The sequence below is a fragment of the Notamacropus eugenii genome, chromosome 4 (assembly GCF_028372415.1).
Source record: "Notamacropus eugenii isolate mMacEug1 chromosome 4, mMacEug1.pri_v2, whole genome shotgun sequence".
Lineage (NCBI taxonomy): Eukaryota > Metazoa > Chordata > Mammalia > Diprotodontia > Macropodidae > Notamacropus > Notamacropus eugenii.
In genome coordinates, this window is record NC_092875.1 from 57310779 (window position 1) to 57335304 (window position 24526).

The window sequence follows — 24526 nt, forward strand, 5'->3', positions numbered from 1 at the left end:
TGATTTTGTTTTATGTGGTTTCATCCCATTCATATTCACAGTGTGTTTCCACCCATTCTATTTTTTCCCTGTTTATCCTTCTTTCTTTTCTTTCACTCTGTTTCTCCTCAGATGTTTTGCTCTTGTCCATCCCCTCCCTTCTATTGGTCCCCTTTTTTTGTTTTCTTCCTCCCCTCCTACTTCTCTTTAGGGAAAAAATAGATTTCTATACGCAACCGTTTATTTTCTCTTTAAGCCAATTCCAAAGAGTAAGGTTCAAGCGTTGTCCACCTGCTATAATCCTCATCATTTGTTCTTCCTTCCTGCACATTTTATCAGAAATTTTCCTCCTTTCACTTCCTTCCTCCTTCTCCCAGTGCATCCCTCTTGCTCACCTCTTAATTTTTTCAGTTATTACCTCATCATTGTCAATTCACACACATACCTTCTGTCTATGTATACTCCTTCTAACCACCCTAATAATGATAAAGTTCTTAGGAAGTATTAAGTATCATCTTCCCATGTAGGAATGAATGTAAACAGTTTAAATTTTTTGAAAACCTTATGATTTTACTTTCCTGTTCACCTTTTTATGCTGGAGTCTTACATTTTAAAGTCAAATTTTCCATTTCATTTCTGGTATTTTCATCAGGAATGCTTGAAAATCCATTATTTCATTAAATATCCATTTTTGCCTTCGATTATACTTAATTTTGTTGGTAGGTGATTCTTGGTTGTAGTCTAGTTCCTTTTCCCTCTGGAATATCACATTCCAAGCTCTTTGATCTTTTAATGTAGAAGCTGCTAAATTTTATGTTATCTTCACCGCGGCTCCATGATATTATAATTATTTCCTTGTCTGCTTTCATTTTGGCATCTCATTCAGGAGGTGACAGGTGGATTCTTTTAATTTCTATTTCATCCTTTGGTTCTAGGATATCATTGATACTTTCTTTAAATACAACGTCTAAGTTCTTTTTTTTATTGTGGCTTTCAGGTAGTCCAATGATTCTTAAATTATCTCTCCTTGATCTATTTGTCAGTTCTTTTTCTAATTAAATATTTCACACTTTCTTCTATTTTTTAAAATCTCTTTGTTTTATTATTTTCAGATGCCTCATGGAACCATTAGCTTCCACTTGCCCAATTCTAATTTTTAAGGAATTATTTTCTTCAATGAGCTTTTGTACCATTTTCCATTTGATCAATTCTGCTTTTTAAGTTCTTTTCTTCAGTAGATTTTTGTTCCTCTTTTATCAAGCTGTTAACTCTGTTCTCATGATTTTCTTATATCACTTTCATTTCTTTTCCCATTTTTTCCTGTACCTCTCTTATTTGATATCTAAAATTCTTTTTGAGCTCTTCCATGGCTTGAGACCAATTCATATAGTTTTTTGAGGCTTTGAATGTAGCTACTCTGATCTGTCTTCTTTTGGGTTTGTGTCTTGATCTTCCCTGTCACCACGGTAACTTTCTATAGTTAGGTTCTTTTACTTGTTTGTTCATTTTTCTTGCCTATTTCTTCACTTTAAACTTCATGTTCAAGTTGGGCTCTGCTCCTGAAGTGGAAGAGGCACTGACCCAAAGTTCAGGTTTTTGTGATGCTGTTTTCAAAGCCATTTGGGAGTTGAAGGTGGGGGTTGTACTCTTTTAGTTGTTTTAAGGAAGTGATTTAAGGATGTGTGGTCACTGCTCTCCTGGCCTGTGCTTGGTCTGCAAGTGACTGTAAGGACTCTTCAACCCTGGAAATGTGACCAGTCCCCATTCCTCTAGGAACACAAGAGCTAGCATGCTAGCACTTCTCTTCTCTCTGGGGTTGCAAAGTGGAACTTCAAAAGAGTGCCAACAAAGGGTCCCCAATAATCTTCTGATCACTTGTCTGACCCATCCCGTTACTGTCAGCAGGCAGAGAGCTCTGGAAGTTACCACCTCCAATGCACAGGCCCCTAAATCCTGCCACTGGCCTGTGCTGGCAGTGTATGTCACTCTCATGCCAGTGAGAAAGACCTTTCTTGACAACTTTCTAAATCAAGAGCAGGGAACCTGAGGCCTTGAGGCCACATGTGGCCCTCTATGTCCTCAAGTGAAGCCCTGTGACTGAATCCAAACTTCACAGAACAAATCCCCTTAATAAAAAGATTTGTTCTATAAAACTTAGGAGTCAGTCAAAGCACCCAAGGATCTAAAAGGTCACAGGTTCCCCACCCCTGTAAATTGTCTTCAGCTGGAAAATTGTTTTACCCTGACCTTTTGTTGATCTTGCCATTCCAGAATTCATTTTTAGGCATTATTTTAAAATTATTTGGAATGAAATTTGGGAGAGCTCAGGCAAGTCCCTTGTTTTTTGTTTTAACTACCATCTTAGCTCCAGCTCCCTGACAGTTTACCCTTCACTCTCTTAATAAATTCCAAGGGGCTCCCTATAACCTTCAGAATTACACACATGTATATATGTACATCTATCTATCAATCAATCTGGAGAGTCATTCAGTCTTCTGTTTGGCATTTAAAGCTCTTCATTACACAATGTGGCCCCTTCTTCCTTTTCCAGTGTTCTTGTATTTTACTGTTAACAAGCCTAATCCAATTCAGATACATTGCCCTTCTTGAAGTTCCTCTAACATGTCACTCCATTGACTCACTCTGTGCCTTTGCAATGGCTGCTCCTCATGATTGGAATGCTTTGTTCCCTCACTTCTGCCTGTTAGTTTCTGACTTCCTTAAAGTCTCAGCTCAAATCCCACTTATTACAAGAAGGCTTTCTTAGTCACTCTAGCTATTAATGTCTTCCTCTTTCAATTACATTAATCTATTCTGTATTAATCTTTTGTTTACTTATTTACATGTTCCCTTCCCCATTAGAATATGAACCCCTTGATGTCAATGACTTTTTGCCTTTCTTTGTAGCTCCAGTGTTTAGCACAGTGCTCTGGCACACAGTAAGGGCTTAATAAATGCTTCCTGATTGACTGAATAGAATCTCAGAGAGAATTAGTTTCCTTAGTTTCCTTTTCTGGACATGAGTGATTTCACCACAAAACTGGTTTCCTGGTACCATCTACTTCTTGGAAATTGGACAAACCTCATCCATAGCAGAGAAAAAAATTTGCCCTATTTCATCTGCGAAGCCAACCACAACATAAGATGCCTTGCTCTGTTTGTAAGGCTGGTCATAAACAAAAAGCACTTTGTTTTTCTTAGAGTATAAAATCTTGCTAAATGTTCAGTTGGGAGTAGGAGATTCCTCCACCTGATTCTCTGTAATAACCTATTCCTGAATAAATATACTTCTGATCTGAACCCTAAAAAGGTGATCTGTGCTTCTTGCCCTGACACTTAACTGTTTGAACACATATATTGCCTATATACATTTACATGAATAATTGTTGCACATGTTGTCTCCCCTAACAGAATCTAAACTTGTTGAGGGTAGGGATTGTTTGACTTTTGTCTCTTTATCTCCAGTGACCAATAAAGTACTTAGAGTAAAGCAGCATATTGATTGATCCTATTTCTCTCTTCCCTTTCAATGAAAAACTCTGAATAAGAATTGATTATACTCATTGCTTCTACCCTTTTTCTTACTGGTCCCCTCCTATCCCTCTACGTTTGTCACAGCTAAATCCCTAATCCTAGTATTCCATACCCTACCTCCAAGCCTTCTCATATACCATCTTCCACACCTGGAAGGCATTAGATCTCATATCTACCACTCAGAATCTCCATGTTCCTTTAAAGTTCAAATGCTACCTCCTCATCCAGATCACGTTAACTTGTATTTATTTACGCATGCAAATAATATTGAATAGAAGAATTTAAATGTGGAGAACATAATTTTATCTTTGTATACCCAGTGCCTAAAAGTGTTTTGCATGAAGCATGATGTCAATAAATGTTAGCTGAACTGAAAGAAAATAGCATAAAGAAAATAATAACCATCCAAGGAAATAATGACATGAATATAGGGAAAGCAGCATGGTGGGAAGGCAAAAGCATTTTGGAGTCAAAAGGACTAGGTTTTAATTTCAAGTTCTATTACTTAGTACCTGTGTGACCTTGAGCAAGTCTCTTAACCTCCCTGGGTCTCAGTTTCCTCATCTGTAAAAAAAAGGAGTTGGACTAGATGATCTGTGCTATGATCCACATTCAGCAGTTTCATAGATAGCTCCTTAGCTTTCTTGCCATGGAGCAATGCTTAGAGGTTTAAGCCTGTAGAAATTTACTATGAGAGTGAAATGGAATTCCTCTTTGCTCCGTTATTACCCAGATATTGTACTGATATTAACTGGAATGTTTTCAGCCCTGATTTGGAGAGGCTGCATCCCAATATTACAACAGAAGCTCAGCAACCTCAAATTGTTTCATTTGGTGTTAAATTGTTTTGGGTTTTGTTTTTTTTTGCAAATAGGAAGCTTTGTGGCTTCTAAAGTGGCTTTCCAGAATGACTGGACCAGTTCACCAGGAAAGGCTTTTTGGTGCTCATAAAGATCATGGGAACCCTCTCCTAACTGGACCCCATATAAGAGCCAGAAGAGAGTTCAAATGGATAGTCCAAAGAAAACAAAAGGAAAAGGACCTAAATGTACAAGCATATTTATAGTAGCTCTGTTCTGTGGTGGCAAAAAATTGGAAACTTCAAGGGGCCCATCTATTGGTGAAGGGTTGAACAAGTTATGTTATGGGAATATGACGGAACTGTGCTGTAAGAAATAAAAATCTGTTAAGACTTTTATGAAGGGTAAAAGTGAGTAGAACCAGGGGAACAATTTATACAATTACAATAGTAAAGACAAACAACTCTGAAAGACTTAACAATTCTGATCAGTGCAAATGACAAAGCACAATTCCAGAGGACTAATGGTGAAATAAAATATTCACTTCCTGAAAGAGAAGATAAAGATGAAGACAAATTTCTTTTTGATATGACAAACATAGAAATTTGTTTCACCTTACTATGCATATTTGTTTTTCTTTCTTTTCTATTTGGGTGGTGGTGGCAGAGTGAGATGGAGGCAGGGTGGGAAGAGGGGGAAAAAGGTAGATTTTCAGTAATTAATTTTCAAAAATGAATGGCTATCAATTTTCTGGGAGTCCTATAGCTAAGAGAGACCTGCAGGATGAACTTGAGAAATTAATCTTTCCTATGTGTATCTTCATTGGAAAACATACTGTTCATGTGGAATAATTTTTGTTTGGAATTTGCAGTAACCTATAAGTTATTCACTTAGTCTAAGAATTTTCCTTCCTAAAAAGGAAAGGAAGCATCAAAACATGTTTCCAGTCCATTTTCCATTTGAGGTACTTTTTCGTATAAAATTTAGAATTTTAATGAGTTTATAAAAACTTCAAAGCTATTATTCTGAGTGAATACCTTCCATACTCACAGTCTTCCTAGCAGCAGTTGGTTCCTCCACCAAGAACTCTCATTGCTGACCTGTCTAGCTAAGACTCATCATCAGAATAATCACGCTCTGTGAAAGGAGCAACATTTATTAGGACCACAGGCATTTAGGCTGGCCCAGTTTTTCCGTAAAAGGCAAGAAAGTCTGAGGTTCCAACTGGTGCAGAGAACTAGGGTTTAAGCCAATGGTATGGCTTCTCAGTTGTGGCAGCACATAAAAAGTCCAGCGCAGGGGGAATTACAGATGGAGATGGGAACTGGTTTAAAGAACAAGGGATGCTGTCCCTTCTATTTAACAGCTGCTGTATTATCTTGAATTCAACATGCCCTTCTGACCACCCACATTTCTGGATGGAGACAAGGGGGACTGCATCTCCTTGAACCAATACTGCATCCTTGCCTTTCCCTATATTGTTAAATGTTAGATGGTTTATCAACATTTCATTTCATTTGAATCCCAAGTCAGATGGGCTCAAATCAGGCCTGACCCAAAACATCCCCACAAGTATTACTCCCACAGGGCAGACTGTGGAAAGAGCCATGTGTTCTTGCCTTCCATTCTCAAATGATGTACCAGGATAGAGAGATCCTGGGAACAAGTTGGGCAAATTTAAGGACTTCAGCTGGATGTCACCTCTACAAGAAAGGGAAGCAGTGATGTCATCAAGAATAGCCTTTCTGGCACCTCAGTCAAGGGAGGGAAGGTTGTAACGTGCCAGCACATAATGCATATATGTGCCAAGCAATTTGTCAACCAAAGTTCTCCTCCAACACCTATGTATGGCACAAAGGTCGTCACAACACCACCACTATTGTTTTAGATTGCTGCCTTACTCTACAGCTAACAAAACATTTCCCTCACTATAACTCTACAAGGACTATATACTTGTTTTAAAAAGGAGGAAACTGAGTTTCCAGAGGTAAAGGTGGTGCAATGGAGAGAGGTCTGAAGAGTCAGGAAGATTTGAATTTAAATCTTGTTTCAGACACTTCCTAGCTGTGTGACACTGAACAAGTCAGTTGACCCGTCTGCCTCAGCTTTTTCCTGTGTAGAACAGGGATCATAACAGCACCTATCTCCTGAGATGTTTGTGAGGACTGATTGAGATATCACATGAAATATATTTGACACACTTTCAAGTACTATATATGCATGCTAATTGCTAAAATGCATTGCCTAGGATGGCACAGTCAGCTACTCTATGTCAGAGGTCAAATCCAAATCCCAGTCTCCTAAAACCCTACATTCTTCTGGTTTCGTTAAGTGGTCTCTCTAAGCTTCTAATAAGAGTACAAAAGATCCAGTGAGATAATGTCTCAACCAAGTGAAGACTTGCCTAGCAAAGTGTGGAGAACACAATTCTCCAGTAAAGAAAGTACGCTGGACATAACATCGACCTCCAATGCTGTCCTAGTGGAATGAATCACTTTAGACATGGAAGCTGAAGAAGTCTATGGAAAAACATTTGAGCAGTGTGCCCACTGAAGAACCCACAGGTTTCTCCCAATGTTCCAAATGGAACTGAAAAAATATAAACTGGGGCAAGGTCTCGCTGTTGACGTTAAAATGGGATCCCCTGAAGTTTTCTTTACATATTAATCAAACAACCCTTATCTTGTCTCTGGCACTACTGGAAAAATATAGAGAGGAAATGCTGTGATCAAATGCATGGAAGTAAAAAAGCATTTCAACAGTTTACTCTTACAGGAAATTATGATAAAAACCACCCACTGACAATCAGTAGCTCTCTCTTAAAAGTTAACAGAGATTGTGATTCTCTTAGAAATAACTGAACTCAATAATTCAGTGTCAGACCTCCTCATCTGACAACTACTGAAAAAACCATTAAGCTATTAAGCATAGTAGAAATTATGTTTACAAAATCTTGATCATACAACAAAAAAACAATCAGATCAGTACTACATATATACAAGATATAATACAGAGACAGATGGAAGATAAAATCAGACTAAAGGCATTTGCAGCTGGGGATACCAGGGTAAACCTTCTGTATAAAGTGGATTTGAGCCTACTCCTAAAGAATTCTAGAGAAGCTACAAGATGGGAAGTGAAAAAGGAGAGCATTCTGGGTATAGGGGACAGCCAGTACAAAGGAACAGAGGCAGGAAATAGAGCTCAATGTGAAAGGAACAGCAAGTCAGCCAGAGAGGAAGAAAGTATAAGAACATTGAAATGGTAGGGGCTAGTAAGGGGCCACTGGAATTTATGGAATAGGGGAGTGACCATGGTGACATGGTCAGTTTGACAGCTGAATAGAGGATGGAGTGTGGATAGATGAAGGCAGGAAGTCACCAGTAGACTACTGCAACAGTTCAGGCATGAGATGATAAGGGCCTGTGCCAGAGTGGTGGCAATGTCAATGGAAAGAATAGGGCCTGTAGGAGAGATGTTATGAAGAAAGAAATGACGAGACCTGACAACAGACTGGATAAATGGGCTAAGTATTCTTGAGGATTTGGAAATGAGAGCCTAAGAGACTGTGAGGACGGCGTTAATTTGGACATTAATAGCAAAGTTGGAAAGAAGAGGTTCTTTTGACCATTCTTAACTTTCTAGACTTCACAGTGGGTACCTTGTCCCACAGTCCTCTGCACGAAATCCCTCCTTTTTTTTTCAGCTTCCTTTCAATGTTTTGTCTTCCCCCATTAAAACATATGCTCCTTGAGGGCAGAGACTATACTATCTCTTTTTGCTTATATTTTTGTTCCTAGCACTTACCAGAGTACTTGGCATATACTAAGTATTTAATAAATGGTTATTGTTGTGTTTTGGGAAAAAGATAATGTGTTCCATTTTGGAAATGTTCAGTTTGAGATGGCAGCAGGAAATCTAGTTGTAGATGTTCTAAAGGCAGTTGGTATTGCAGGACTAGATAAGAGAATAGAAGAGAGACTGGGGCTAGATCTATAAATCTGGGAATTGCCTGCATAGATTAAAGCCTAAAGTAATTGATAAGGTAGTATAGAAGGAAAAGAGAAAGTGACCAGAGACTTATAAGATACCCACAGTTAGGAGGTATGACATGGATGAAGATCCAGCAAAGGAGACTGAGAAGCAACAGTCCGATGAATAGAAAAAGAAAATTAGAAGAGTGATGTCATGAAAACTTAAAAAGAGCAGAGATCCAGGAAGTGATGGAGATCAACAGGGGAAATTAAGAGATCATTAGAACCTTTGGAAAAGGTTTCTTCAACAGTTTCAGTTGAATAATGCAAGTCAAATGTTGATGGTAAAAGTGGAAAATGGTTCATTTCTTTCTTAAGAACCCCTCCTACAGGCCCTCTTCTCTCCTTTGACACTGCCACCACTCTGGCACAGGCCCTCATCACCTCATGCCTGAACTGTTGCGATAGCATGCTGGTAACTGCCTGCCTCAAGTCTGTCCATACTCCAGTCCATCCTCTATTCAGCTGTCAAACTGACCATGTCACTACCCTATTCCATACATTCCAGTGGCTCCTTATTAGCCCCTACCATTTCAGTGTTCTTATTCTTAAATGGTGTATACATAAATGATGATGTTCATAAATATATGAAGTTTTCAAAAGGAACGCAAATCAAAAGAACTCTGAGGTTTCATCTCACAATCAACAAACTGGCTGATGATAAAAGATTCAATGTGTCAATACTGGAAGAGTTTCAGAATGACAGGCATGCTAACACACCATTGGCAGAATTGTGAACTATGAACTGGCCCAACAATTCTGCAAAGCAGTTTGGAATTATCTAAATGCAAGTGCCAAAAATGTCCATCTATGACCAAGAGATTCTACTAGGAGGTCAATGACAAAAAGAAAGGTTCCATATATATATATATATATATATATATATATATATATATATATATATATATATAAAGGTATTTCTTATATCACTCTTTGTAGTAGTAAAGAACTAGAACTACTGACCAGGAAATGACTAAGCAACCTGTGACAATCTGAATGTAAAGGAATATTGCTGCACTATATGAAACAATTATGATGAATGCACAGAAACACCTTTAATAAACTGATACAAAGTGAAATAAGTAGAACAAACGATTATTGTGATACCAACGGAAAGTACAACCAATGAAACTAAATGCTTTTAAATGGTAATTACCAGGCTTGGTCTTAAAGACGAGATAGGAGAGGGCACCTCTCTACCTTTCTTTGAAGGGGTAGGGTGGGGGGACTCAGGGTGTGAAGCACCATAAAAAAAATGACAGATTTTTTTTCTATATTTATTAGCTTTATTAAATACTTTTCCTCTTTTCTTGTTGTGATAGTTCTGGGGAAGGGGAAAGTTTGTTTTGGGAAATACAAATTATATAAAAATAAACATTTTTTTAAAAAAGTGATTCTAATTCTTAGTGAGGATTAGTCCACATAAGAATGTCCTAAAAGCTAAATTTTCACAACCCAACTTAGCTTTTGTTCCTGTAGAGCTCAGTAAAATTGCCTCCTGATTCTTAGAATAATTACTTGGTATCTCTCTCTAAAGAATTAAGATGTTAAATTCAGAATTGCCAAAGTCCGCTCTGTTCCAAGAGATTCACTCAGATGCAATTCCTATACCTATTCCTAAATTCCATTTTCCCATTTCCACACCTGAGAAGGTAAGTACCCCCGGGGTTACTAGCAATCATTTGGCCCTGGACTCATGTCCTCTGTCATACCTGTCTGCCGTTCGGTCCCGCATTCTGTCCCTTCTTCGCTGTTTCTCTCTTTTCTTTTTCACCTCATCATCTTCATCAGCCTTATCCCCTGCAACACAGAAACCCATTTCAAGTCAGTTTGAACAGAAATAAAAGCAAATTAAGCCTTGAGGATCTTGTTATGTAAAGAAATTCTGTCACCTTATTCCCTGATTTGTTTAAGGGTTTAGAAAGACAAATTCTCCTTCTCTAATAGCAGGGTCAAGAACACTTGGTACCAAAGGACTTTAAAAGCTTGGATGCCTCTGGGATTTTGATGAGAAATCTGGTGTTTCCCAAGGGAACTCATTAAATCATAAAGATGCTAGAACATTAGGGTCTGCCAAGGCTGCTATCCTCAACACTCCTCAAACATGTGGTGTCTTCCAGCTTTCAGCTAGATGCCGCCATAACCTTGTTCATTTCTCTTTCTCCCACCAATTATTCTTCCCCTATGTTAACTTATCTTGCTTCTCTTGCTTTCCAATTCTAACAATACTTCAGTTTTCCAGACTTAAAATGTATAAACTCTATTTCCTTTAAAAACGTTTAAAGAGAAAGACAAATTTCCTTGGAGATAAGAAGACGGCAGCTTCAAAGCCTCAAGGAGGTCATCTGTTTTACACACCACCTCCCCACCCCCAGTCAGGCCTCATCTATTTTTCCAATTGATCTCAATCTGAACTATAGCAGTTTGGCCAGCACTTGCTGGCCCAACAAGTGTCTTCCATTCACAAAAGTTATGAATCTATGACTTGTCCAGGGTCAGAGGTATCAGGGGGTAGGGAGGAGCAATCCTAGAAATAAGAGATGGAAAAGACCAACAGGTCCTCCAGTCTATCCCCTGGGGCCAGTGCAGGAAGCCCCCTCTAAGAAAAGTATAGCCCAATGCCCCAGAGTCAAGGAGCTCAGCTCACATATGCCAGTGGCAGGGATAAGGGAAGACCCTGAAGACCAGGGTTGGGGAATGGGGCAGGAAACTGGAAAAGGATCAATAAGCATCTGAACTGTAACCCCTACCCCTGATGCCAGTCACGAGACTGTCCCACGAAGATGGCGACCGGCGTGCGCTGCTCAGAAGCCTCTCAAAAGGGCGTGGGATTTTTGGCAAGAGGTCACTGCCTGAAACTATTACTGCTGTTAAATAGCAAAGTCATTCCGGGTACCAGGACCTGTGCGCAATAAACATTTCACCTTCGCTTTAGCATAGACCCCACTGCAAGAGCTGTTTAGTGCTCTGTATGGTCCCATGCTATAGACATAACCTCTTCAATAAGCATGGATGGAAGAATCTCAGAAGGGTCAGCTAAGCCCTGAAAATATAAGAGAAGGAAAGTCTTAAGGGAAGATCCTACACAGAAACAGGTTCATGTGAGTGGAGGGTCAAGAAGGAATCAACCTTTGTTTCTTTCAAGTGGTGTTCATCTAGAGAGGGCCCAGAGGGAAAGTAGAAAGGAGGGGTGTTGGAAAGACCACCACCATCTTCAAGCTCCAGTTTTCCATTCCCCTCGGAAGGGTCCACTGCTTAGTCTGGTCTTGCTGTTTAAGTTAAAAACTCTTCAGTGCCACATCCCCACAGTGGGGCTGATGAAAACTACCAGCCAGTTAGTAGTCTCTTGTGACCCCAGAGCTAGGTCCCCTCTGGTTCCCAGTGGGAAAATGTGCGAGAAGCCAGTGGGACAGATGGAAAGGACTCGATCCAAGTCCACTTGCCCTCCCCAAGGCCCCTGCTCGGGCAGGTAATTTCCCGCCACAGCCACTGAACACAAAGGAAAGGGATAGAGGCCCCTGCACTGTAGCTCAACACACTGCACCAAAGCACGGCAGCGAAAATGGAAGTTAAATTCAAACCAGCAACCAAGGAAATAACAGACTGAATGAAGCTCAGGGAAAAAAAAAATTAGTTCAGGGAACCTGCATTGGCCAAGGGGGAAAACAGACTGGACGGGATGGATGGAACCTCTTCTCTCTCTGATTTCTGTGATTTCCCCTGTCATTCCTACAGAAAAATTACTTGAGACAAGCTGAGGTGGGCTTTCCTTTTCTAACACCCTATGAGAAACCTGCTCCCTAATACCAGTTGTTGGAACAAATGAAAACTGTCCTGAGTAGGTGCCACATCAAAGACATCTGAGCAAAGCCTTTGTGTGATCCCCTACCCTCACAGCCTTGTCCAAGTCACTGTAACACTTTCTCTGTCCCATTTCACAGAACATCATTTCCATGCCAGGCCCAATACTTGCATACCAACCCCTGTCCTACCACTGAACCCCTCTAGAAGAGAAAGAGAGGGAGACAGAGCTGGAGAGTACAGGGGCATGGGGAGGGGGGTGGGGGTGGTGCAAAGTTAATATACAGAGAAACTCTAAGAGTAGCAAGATGCTGGGTAACTCCTACCTCTCCTCCTTCCTTCTTCATCCAATTCCTCATCCTGAAAGAGATACAAAGTTTGAGAATGGCACAGTGTCTTTCGACAGCCAACTCCCCCCAGATAATAAGAATCTCAGATTCGCAAGCCTCTTCCCTCCTTTCAGTATTCTTACCTCAAACTCTAACACCTTCATGAAATAAATTACGGGATCTTAGTATTTGCTTAAACCATGTTTCAATAATTAAGCAAGTGCACAGTACAGATTTAGGGTTTTTAATGTGGCTGTGAATAGTCTGGCTCAATTCCAAATAGAGTTACTGGGAAAACAAGAGAATCCAGAACTGATAATTAAATGAAGAGCCCTCATACTAATTCTGATGGTAATTTGCTAAAGTAACATCAATACATTAAGTTCTCATAAGTGATTAAAGAACACTATTTCGAGTGAGAAAGAACACTTAGTCCAAAGCCCTAATTTTATTGATGAACAAACTCCATAGAGGAGAGGTGATTTATGTAAGGTAATATACAAGGAGCAGAGCCAGGATTTGAAGCTCTGACTACTAATTACTACCAATTACTCTTTCTAGATATTAGGAAGGAATAGCAGACACCAAAATTTCTAGAAAATTTGTAGGTGACAAAGACAGAAAAATCAGATATTTCAAACAACAAATACATGGAAATAAAGAGCTTAAAAACCAATAAACTTCCTTCAGAAATGCACAGGTTTGGTAAGCATATAGGCAAGTTAAAAGAGTTCCCACAGTGGATCTTCTGAGGGAGAATCCAATCTCTCATTGATTATTCTTCACTCATAATTTGAACAGATCCAAAAATAATGCAACACACACACACACACACACACACACACACACAGACACACACAGAGTATTCCCATGGAGAATACTGCCAGATCTAAACAATATAATGCAAGCATCTTCCAGTACCAACAGGTCTTTGGCCCAGTAACACTGGGGCAGGAACTCATTCCACATTGTAAAGCTGCTACTGAAACTAAGATTGTTATAATGTCAGAAGGGAACTTCAGATATTACCTAGTTGCCTATGACCCAAAGAAATCAAAGAAACTGGACCCATATACACAAAAATATTTAGAGCAGCTCTTTTCTTAGTGGCCAAGAATTGGAATCTGTTCCTACAACTGGGGAACAGCTGATGGTATATCTATGTAATGGAATTCTATTATACTGTAAGAAATGATGAAGGGGGCAGTTTTAGAAAAATCTGTGAAAAAAAACACTTAGGAACTGATAAAAGTGAAGTGAAAGGGACCAGGAAAACAATTTATACAATAACAGTATCATACAAATAACTCTGAAAGATTTAGGAACTCCTCATGACAAAACATACTATCTCCTGCAGATAGAGAAGTGATGGACTCAAGAGTACAGATTAAAGCATATTTTTTTTAACATGATAATGTGGGAATTTCTTTTGCTTGAGTATTCATATTTTTAATGGGTTTTGTTTGTCTTGCTTTCTCAATAGGTGGGGAAGGGGGAAGGTCAGAAGGAGAGAATTCAGAATTGAAAATTAAATTTAAAATATTATCTAGTCCAGCCTTCTCATTTTATAGATAAGGAAATTGAGTCCCAGGGAGAGGAAGTATTTCCTTCACCGTCAGAAGGTCAGTTAGAAAAGCAACTGAGACTAGAACCCAGATCTTCTGACTCCAAATCTAAGACTTTTTCTCACATAGCACCTAGGCAGAAGGATTACTGATAACTAATATACCCACAGAATTGTATTTTTAAAATGGAAATTTCTAACTTTACAACAAAGCTACCTTTTAGGCTTGAGGATAGAAGGAAAAAAGATTCCATCACAGGTTTGAATCTCATCAATAAATTTCAAGGTCAAATGCAGGCACATTGATCCAATCAAGAGGTTTGGATAAGAATAGAAAAGCAGCTGGCTGGTGCTCCAGGGATTAGTGAGAAGGTGAAAACCACTACAGAAAAAGAGAAGAGCTGAGCAAAAGTCTTATAGATGATGGCCTAAGGATACTCAATGGGTAGAATATGTAAGGGGCTAAGAAAGTTATATCACCTTTCAGATATCAACTAATTGATATTATCACCATCACTGGGAAGAGATATTGTAGTACTTGGAAATTATTTTCATTTAACACATGGGAAGCTCAAGTTAAATGATTTGGTAAGGGTCCAATAGTAAGGTCCAAGAGTAAAGAAAAGAAGCCAAGAATGCTAATTTTTAGTTAAATACTCCTAATCACCAGACCCTTGTTTTTCTCAAGATTTTGGGAATTCTGAATAACTGACAGAGGGCCAGGATGTACCAAATTTGCTAAGTATCATTTATGGATTTAGAAGAACTGCATGCTGACAAATGAAGATACTAAATTCGATCCAGATACAAAAGATATATTCAGCAAAATATCTAAGAAGACTACAGATCTTTATGTTACTATCATAAAAAGGCAATGAACATAAACATAACAGCTGTAGAAGAGAAAGATTAAGCTGGCAATTAGTAAATCCATAGAGATTTACAGTTCTGGACCTAAAAGAGATAAAAATGCAGGCAAGTAAGAATATTAAAAAAGAAAATATAATTCTGAAATGTTGATATTAATGCTTGATATCTAATGCATTGCGCTCTTGAAAGTTTCCTTCTGAAGAGCTAGGGAAAATTTTGCAGGACAATGATGACTCCTATAACCTTGAAAAGAATCTTAACAATCTATCCAGCCTGCAAGGTTGGATAAAATCCACTCACGGATTTATTTCTGCAAATAAGTCCATAGAAAGTAGGACAAAATGAAGTCTGCACCAAGAGCTGTTCCCTCTTATTTGTGAAATTCAAATAAGAATAAAGCAAGAACTAAGAAAAATTGGAAGATAGAGGTGGAAAGACAGAAGATCTATAAAGATCACTTACACCCCTGTTGCCTTCATCTTCCAACTGGTAATCACCATCTCCACCATCTGCCAGACACAAAGAAAAGAGTCAACATGGAGTCAAGGATTTGAGTTCTTTCCAACCAAACACTGAATTTTGCTTTGCTTTCATATGCTCCCTATCCAATAATAAATGGCAATTCTCCTTGTCACATAGGCAAAGAAGGTACACACAAATATATATTTAATAAAACAGAGTAGTCTTATGCTTTAAAGCTTATGCTAGGAGAAAATAAATTTTAGTAGCTATTGTCAAACTAAAGACTTTAAGTATGAGCTTGTTGGCAGACTATATAATAGCAGCCAAGCTAATTCTGAAATGAGTCATGACCAGAAGGCTAACTATGGAGTGATTAATTTTTTGATAATGGCACTTCATAAAACTTCTACAAAGATGTGCAAGAGCTGCAATCTGTGATGGAAGGAGTACTCACACCAACAAAATCGTGGGACTCTAGAGTACTGACATAAGAACAGTAAGACTAGTTGAAATAGAGACATAGAATGTAAGGCTCTTGCCAAAGAGAAGAAGAAGGCTGAACCTTCAGAAGGGGAAGCAGATGCTTGTCTTCCAAAAAATGATGCGGATTCCTAAGTGTTAACAATTGAGAGAACATTCAGAACAATTGAGAGAAAAGGAGACCAATAGTATGCTTTCTAGGTGAATGCTTTCTAAGGAGTCCTCAAAGAGTGAAGAACACAACACCAAAGTGGGATATATGGTGTGCAGCCAGCAGGTGAAAGAGACTCTTCCAAGGCTGGTAAACCAATGATATGTATGGGCACAAATGATGCTGATAGAATGGCAGGAAGCCTCATGAATAAGAGCAAAGAACTAGGAAAGGAACGGAAAACTTAATAAGAGAGATAGCATTTTCATCATTTCCATCAAAGGTAAGGGCTTCAAAACAGAAAGGCAGATAGAGGAAGCAATAGCAAGTGAAAACGACCATATCTGAGAATGGGATCTGGATTTCTGGACCACTGGTTAAAATATAAGAATGACAGGCTCCTGGAGTGTACTATCTAATAAGGTAAGAATATACTTGCCTGAAGAACTAGAAACAAAGTAGATGCCCATCAGATGGCAGACAGGTAAGGCAATGGGTAGAGTACTGGGCCTGAAGTCAGGAAAACTCTAGTTCAAATCCTACCATGGACACTTACTAGAAATGAGAACTGAGCAAGTCACTTAACCTTTGTCTGCTTCATTTTTCTCAACTGTAAAATGGGAAGAACAGAACCTATCTCAGAGTTGTTATAAGGATAAAATGAGATATTTGTAAAGTGTTTAGCCCGTTACTTGGCACGTAGTAGGCTCTATATAAATGCTAATTCCCTAAGGCATCTTTCCATCAAACAGGGAATGGCTAAACAAACAGTGGCATATGAATATAATATGAAACAATACCTATGAAGAATTCAGAGAAGCATGGGAAGACCTATGAGTTAATGCAGAGTGAAGTCAATGAAAACAGGAGAATATACACAATGACTACAAGAACATGAATGGAAAGAATAATAAAAGCTCAAATTGAATGAACAATGCATAATTAAAATGATCAATGTACCTCTCTCCCTTCTCTATATGTAGAACATATATATTATTGGGCTATCTTTTTAAAATTTATTTTTTATTCAATGTTACAAGGGATAGCTGGCTGTGGAGTGGGGAAAGAAATATTTAGAAATGAAGGTGCTATAATAACAAAAGATTGTGCTGTTTTCTATTTTTATATGGTCTTGTAAATGGAAGCAGCAGGATTTTAAACTTAAGGAGAGGATGGTGGCAAAAAATGTGTGTGTATATATGTAAAATATACAGTATAGCTATAACATAAGAAGAATAGCAGGAGACATACTTGCATTCATAGGAGTCCGATTCCAAAAAAGGAGCCACCATTAAATCCCATGGCTTTAGAAGTTTATACATAATATGTCAACACTTATAAGTAATTACTATGTGCCACAGGCTATGTTCAATGCAGGGGATACAGATATAATGAAACGTTCCTGCCTGTAATGAGCTTCTAGAGACACTAAAAGAAACTGGCAAATTTGATCTCCCAAAGTATCACTGAGTGGGATGAGGCCCACGATTGCACTATGTCGCTGGGAGTATATATATTTGTTAAAGGAAAAGAATGGATAAAATTAGAGGAGAGAATGACAGTGTATAGAAAAGATATATTTATGTGAGAAAATAGGAACTAAGGAAGAAGGGATAGAGCATGGTAGAAAGCATCAGTAGAGACGGAAAAAGAAGGAATATTGTCCATGGAAGACACCTGAGGCCACCTAGATAGAGAAACAGTTTAGGAATAAGATTATAAATCTGGTAAAAAGGTATGATACAGTAGAGGGGAGGACTTTTTCCAAAATGGGACAAATCAATAAAAAGAATTGCTCTTCGGGATCTATTTCTCACCAACAAAAAGTAACTAGCTGGTAGGTTAGAAATTACAGACATCTGTGATATCACCTTAGAATTTGTGACTGAGGAGAAGAAAAGTGGAGTGTAATCTGAACTCAAGATTTTGGGAGAATAGATTTCAAAAATTCAGAGCAATGATAGGTAAGATCTCATGGATCAAAATCCTATAAAGAAAAGCAGTTTGGGCAAGATGGGAAGCTGAAATTCCAAAGACAAACAATTCCAATGAGAAAGGAAAGAAACAGTTATTAAATGATGCTGAGGTTGATCTAATAAAGAAATTACCAAAGCACCTAGAATTGAAAAAGACATATACATGGGGAAGAAAGTTCTGAGAAAACTGGAAAGCATTTTGGCAAATATTAGATTTAGTCAAACATCCTCAGACTGGATATAGGACCTGAATATGAAAGATTCCTGACTTCATCTAGCACTCTAACCATTGAATCACCTAGCTGCTTAATTCACTTCTATCTCTTGATGTCCATCTGTCAACCATTAGTGAATTAATTAAATTAGATTTGAGGGTAGATTTATAGATAATAGGTATGGTGTATGATTAATCCACCAATCTTCCAGGAAGAGCTATGAAGTCATCAATCACATCACCTTGTTTTCCTTGGTTATGTTGTAGTTAATAACTGGTATCTTAGTATGGCCGTTTTCATTGATGCCTCCCCTGTCAACGTGCGGGTTAATATCTGATCCTTCTCTTCCTCCTCTCCCCTTGGGCTGTGAAGGATGTAGAATAGCCTTCCCTAGCCTCAATATGGCTCTGGCTGGAGGAAATGGCCCCTAAGTGGATTTTCAGTGAAAGAAGGACTTCTCTGCCCTAGGGGACATGATTCCTCAATGTCTGTGGACTGGACTGCTTTGCAAACAGCTTTTGGGTTTTTAATAAGGTTAAACCTCCTTGATTTAGAAGAGACTTGGCTAGAGCAAATATAAGAAGTTCTGCCATCTTTAGAGGGTGGAGGGGGTCTGTAAGCATGTAAATTAGTTTGACCAAAAGTCGCAGGATGACTTTCCAGTGTGTGGCTCTTGATGGTGCTTTTGGTCTCTCTCTCTTGCCTGTTGGCAATCATTTCTAGGTATGACTCATCCCTTAACTTCTCTTTCAATAGCCTGCAAGAATGGCACTCAGGACTGGGCTCCAGGTTTTTATCCTTCCATACCTTGCTGACTGTTCCTATATCTGGTCTGACCTAGAGTTGAACCAAGAAGTATAGGCCTGGTTTTGCAGCCTTTCTTTGTGTCTAAGAAGCACTGGTCAACCTAAATGGCTAAGGGTTCAGATGTACCCGATAGGGCATAAGACAAGCATCTATCATGATCTTCTTTTCTTCTAAGGATCTAATCATGTGCTTTATACCCTTAGGATTATTATTAGGTATTATATTTTCATTACATAGGAGTCATTTTTGAAAACTCTGTTATGTTCATTACTGTTTTGACCATTTCCTCTATAGTATATACACCTGATGACATATTCACTACTGATTCAGGAATTCCATTATTTGTGTGCTTCATGGTTGGCATTAAATACCTCACATGCCCTAGAACAGAAGTGTCATAATTTTGTGGGCTGTAGCTATGCAGGCACAAAAATACTAAAGTTGGTTCTAACTTAGAGGTGTGCTGAATTCTAAATGTATTTCTTAAGCTAATAGAGAGGAGAGGAAAATGGAGAATTAAATAAAATGGCTTTTACAAATGTGGGAACCATCTTTGGCAGGTAGAGACAGTGGTCATTAATGATGAACATATACGGGTGGCTCATGGAGTGAGTCTATAAACTGTCCTTGATGACAATTTCAGCAACATTTCAGAAGGACACATGTACAAGAACTTCTACTATAACACATTATATGTAGTCATTACTAAACTTACATAGTTGTGTGAAATCACACAATAAAAATTACAGGACTTCTGGAGAAAATGGGGTTGGGTACACAACATTTGGTCCTGGAGAAGGCACCACAGTCTTACCACAAAGATGCTCCACTTTGGAAATTGGATCACTGACAAAGTTAGTCACTGCTTCATGAAGCAGTTGGTATCCCTCTATGGGCAGGAAAGGGAGATCTTGAAAGTATCCTATTTGAGATGAAGTACCCTAGAGAACAGCCCCAAGCCCCAGCCCAGGCCCTTCAGATGAAAGTGGCGCACAAAAGACCATCTCTAGCAGGGCTTTTCCCCGAGCAGGAGGCTCAGGGACAGCAAGGATCAACTTTACATTTGTTATGGGTCTCCCTGTATTCCCTTCTGTGTCTGCCTTTCCAGGCCCCAACCTCTCACTCTCCCAAGTGTTACATGCCCCACCCCCTCTAGCAGCTCACAACTAATCCTGGAAAAAGGAAGAGGATCATCACAGCATTTTCCCTCAGTTGGAGCCAGAAATTTCTTCTTCCCATAGGCCCCATCATATGCTGGTTCATCTTCTTCATTAGTAAAGGTCCCTCACCACCTTGATGCATGCCCTACCTCTGTGTAAACCATAGGTGTAATTTTCCTTGATGAAAAAATCTTGCAAAAACAAACACAAAAATCACACTATGCTCAAACTGTTCCCTAATATATCAATTGCACTGAAACAAATTTGACTTTTCAAAACAAGCATTACAGCAGAACTACTATACAAGTACCATAGAATTCCAAGGAAAGTAGTATATAATGCTATACATATTTAGAAAGAAGGGCAGTTGCCAATAAAGTCAAATGCAAAATTTGAATTATTCCCATGATTTGAGTAGTTCTTGGTCTGTTTATCTGTAGACTTTTCCAGTTCTGGCTTGAGGCTTAGAAATTGGAGGCAGAGCCAACATGTTGGAGTAAAGGCAGGGACTTGCCTAAGCTTTCCCCCAAACCCCTCCAAATACTTTTAATGACTCTAAACAAATTCTAGAGCAGCAGAACCCACAAAAAGATGAAGTGATTTCCAGCCCAAGACAACTTGGAAGATTGGCATGAAAGGTTGGTTATACCAGGGAAAGAGAGGGGCACAAATTCAGCACCAGCTGCCCCAGCACAGACCAGTCCCTAGAAAACGCAGAGCAGACCTTACGGCCATTGAATCATTGGTAGTTTGCAGACCTCTCAGTCCACAGATGCCAGAGAGAACTTACAAGGTCAGTAAGAAAGGTCTGTCGCACCTGAGTGAGAATGGAGCACAGCCCAGGTATCAGCAAAGCAGGTCTTGGGAGTCACTGAATCAGCAGCTTCTGGAGTCCACAGCCCACAGATGGTAAAAGGGTCCAAAAACTGGTCAGGAAGAGATTACAGGGGTCTCTTTGGTAACACTGAGGCAGTACTCTGTTGCTCTGCCCATACTTGGATCTAGGTGCCAATCCTGGGTGGCAGTCCTAGAGCAAGGAGGAGCACTAGTACATAAGAGTTTCCAGCCACAGTGGAGGGGGGACCCTCCTCACAGTTCCAAGGCAAAAAAGAGTGCTTGTGATCATTCACAGACCATAGCACAGGCCAGAAGAGCAGAAAACACCTCTCCTTAGATCATATCACCTTAGAAGAACTGAAAATTTATAAGCCCCTAGAAGTATCTCTGACAACAGCTGCACAAAACCCCTGAAGCTTGGGGCAGTTCCTTCTCCACCCTGGAAGCTGAGCCCTACTTTAACAAAATATTTAAAAGTCAAGTCATAAGCTAAGAAAATGAGGAAACAACAGAAAAAATTCTGACCATAAAAAGTTACTATGGTGACAAGACAGACCAAAACACATACCCAGAAGAAGATAAAGCCAAAGCACCTATGTCCCAAGACTCCAAGAAAAATATGAATTGGTCTCAGGCAATGGAAGAGTTCAAAAAAGTTTTTGAAAATCAAGTAAGAGAGGCACAGGGAAAATTGGGAAAAGAAATGAGAATGATGCAAAAAAAATCACGAAAAATGAGTCAACAGCTTGGTAAAGGAGACACAAATAAAAAATACTGAAGAAAATAACACCTTAAAAAACAGAGTAGGCCAAATGGCAAAAGAGGTACAAAAAGCCAATGAAAAGAATGCTTTAAAATGTAGAATTGGCCAAATGCAAAAAGAGGCACAGAAGCTCACTGAAGAAAATAATTCCTTAACAATTAGAATGGAACAAATGGAAGCTAATGAATGTAGGAGAAATCAAGAAACAATCAACCAAAACCAAAAGAATGAAAAAAGAGAAGACAATGTGAAAAACAACAGACCTGGAAAATAGATTCAGGAGAGGTAATTTAAAAATTATTATACTACTAAAAGCCAAGATCAAAATAAGAGCCTATATATCATCCTTCAAGAAATTATCAAAGAAAACTGCACTGTTATTCTAGGACTAAAGGATAAAATAGAAACTGAAAGACTCTACCAATCATATCCTGAAAGAGATCCCAAAATGAAAACTCCTAGGAATATAGCCAAATGCCAGAGTTCCAAAGTCAAGGGGAAAATATTGCAAGTGGCCAGAAAGAAATAATTCAAGTATCATGGAGCCACAGTCAAGATAACAGAAGATTTAGCAGCTTTTACGTTAAAGGATCAGAGGGCTTGGAATATAATATTCCAGAGGGTAAAAGAGCTATGATTACAAAAAAGAATCACCTACCCAGCAAAACTGAGTATAATTCTTCAGGGAAAAAAAGGGACATTCAATGAGATAGAGGATGTTCCATCATTCTTGATAAAAGACCAGAGCTGAACAGAAAATTTGACTTGACTTTATTTTGAGTGAGGGAGGGCTGCAAGGTCACCAGCCTCACTGTTTCCTCCAGAGCCATCTGGATCCAGTGACCATCCAGTGATCAGGATGACTGGAGATGGCCCACCAGGATGCAAGGGGAGACCTTGGCCTTTTAGGCTAAGGCCTTTTCAGGTACTCACTTAAAGTGAGGTAATGCCCATTCAGTGAATAAGCTCTTTAAGAAGCAGTCAGGGTATGGCCCCTTAAAATAGAAAAGAAAAATAAATAAATAAATCAAGCTGCAAGGTGTAGGAGTCTCAGGACCCTCAGGGTTGTTGTTTCAAAGAGAAAGAGTTATTAATGACATTTACTCTAAGCACTTGTAACTCAGAAGAACTTTCTCAATCTTAGCGAAATTAGGAGTATTTATAGACAGAGGCTACAGGTGTGAGTTGAAAATGAAGGGAAATCTAAAAAAATAAAATTAAAGGGTGAGAGAGGCACGTACTGGGAGAAAGGAAAAGAGAGAGGTAGAATGAGATAAATTTATTTATCTTAAATAAAGGAAGTCAAAAAAAGCTTTTCCAGTGGAGGGGAAAAGGAGGGAATTGAGTGAACCTTACTCTTATTGTAACTGGCTCAAAAAGGGAGTAACATACACAATCACTTGGGTACAGAAATCTATCTTACCCTACAGGTAAGGAGGGGAAGAGCATAAGAGTGGGGGTAGGGGAGACAGAATGGAGGGTAGATTGGGTGCGAGGGTAGTCAAAAGCAAAACATTTTTGAGAAGGGACAGAGTGAAAAGAGTGAGAGAATAGAATAAACAGGGATAAATAAGATAAAGAGAAACACATTTAGCAATAGTTAGCTGTGAAAATAATTTTGAAGCAAGTTTCTCTGGTATAAGGCCTCATTTCTTAAATATATAGAGAAATGAGTCAGATTTATAAAAATGAGAGCCATTTCCCAACTGATAAATGATCAAAAGATCTGAACAGTTTTCAGATGAAATAATCAAAGCAATCTATGGCTATATGAAAAAATGCTCTAATTCACTATCGATTGAAGAAATGCAAATTAAAACAATTCTGAGGTACAGCCTCATGCCTACTAGATTGGCTAATAGGACAGAAAAAGTAAATGACAAATGTTGGAGGGGATGTGGGAAAAATGGAACATTAATACACTAATAGTGGAATTGTAAACTAATTCAACCATTCTGTAAAGCAATGCGGAACTATGTCCAAAGGGCTATAAAACCATGCATACCCTTTGACCTAGCAATATCACTACTATGTCTGTATCCCAAAAGATATTTTTTAAAAAAAAGAGGAAAGGGACCTATATGTACAAATATATTTATAGCAGCTGTTTTCTGGAGGCAAAAAATTAGAAACTGAGGGGATGCCCATCAACTGGGGAATGGCCAAACAAATTGTGTTATGTGATTACGATGGAATACTCTTATGGTACAAGAAATGAGGAACAGGATGCTCTCCGAAAAATCTGGAAAGGCTTAAGTGAGCTGATAAAAAATGGAATGTACTACATACAAAGTAACAGCAATACTGTAAGATGATCAGCTGTGAATGACTTAGTTATTGTCAGCAATACAATGATCTAAGTCAGCTCTGAAAGACTCATGATGAAAAATGCTGTCCATCCCCAGACGAAGAACTAATGGTGTCAGCATGCAAACTGAAGCATGCTTTTTTACTTTACCTTTTTTGAGGTTTTTTTTTTTGGTCTGTTTTCTTTTACAACATGACTATTACGGAAACGTTTTGCATGATTACACATGTATAACCTATATGGAACTGCTTGCCTTCTCAATGCAGGTGGGAGGGTGGGAAGGAAAGAACTTGGAATTCAAAGTCTTAAAAATGAATAAAAATTGTTTTTACATGTAACTGGGGAAAAATAAATTAAAAAAATAAGAGAGGCTTAAAAACCTTCCTCAGCACAATGAAAACCAAAACCATTTATGCTGGTGACCCTAGCACATGATATGCAAAAGTAATAATGATA

The 24526-nt window shown here is 38.8% G+C and overlaps 1 protein-coding gene across 2 annotated transcripts in view; it reads right to left on the reverse strand.

Moving 5' to 3' along the window:
• AKAP8 (A-kinase anchoring protein 8) overlaps positions 1 to 24526 on the reverse strand; it is a 57160-nt gene that overhangs the window by 15536 nt on the left and 17098 nt on the right. For both annotated transcript variants that reach the window (XM_072601180.1, XM_072601181.1), the window contains exons 7-9: positions 15374 to 15420; positions 12475 to 12508; positions 10060 to 10147 (exon numbers count right to left, since the gene is read on the reverse strand). In XM_072601180.1, the coding sequence (XP_072457281.1) occupies positions 10060 to 10147; positions 12475 to 12508; positions 15374 to 15420 (169 nt within the window). The remainder of the gene's footprint in view (positions 1 to 10059; positions 10148 to 12474; positions 12509 to 15373; positions 15421 to 24526) is intronic.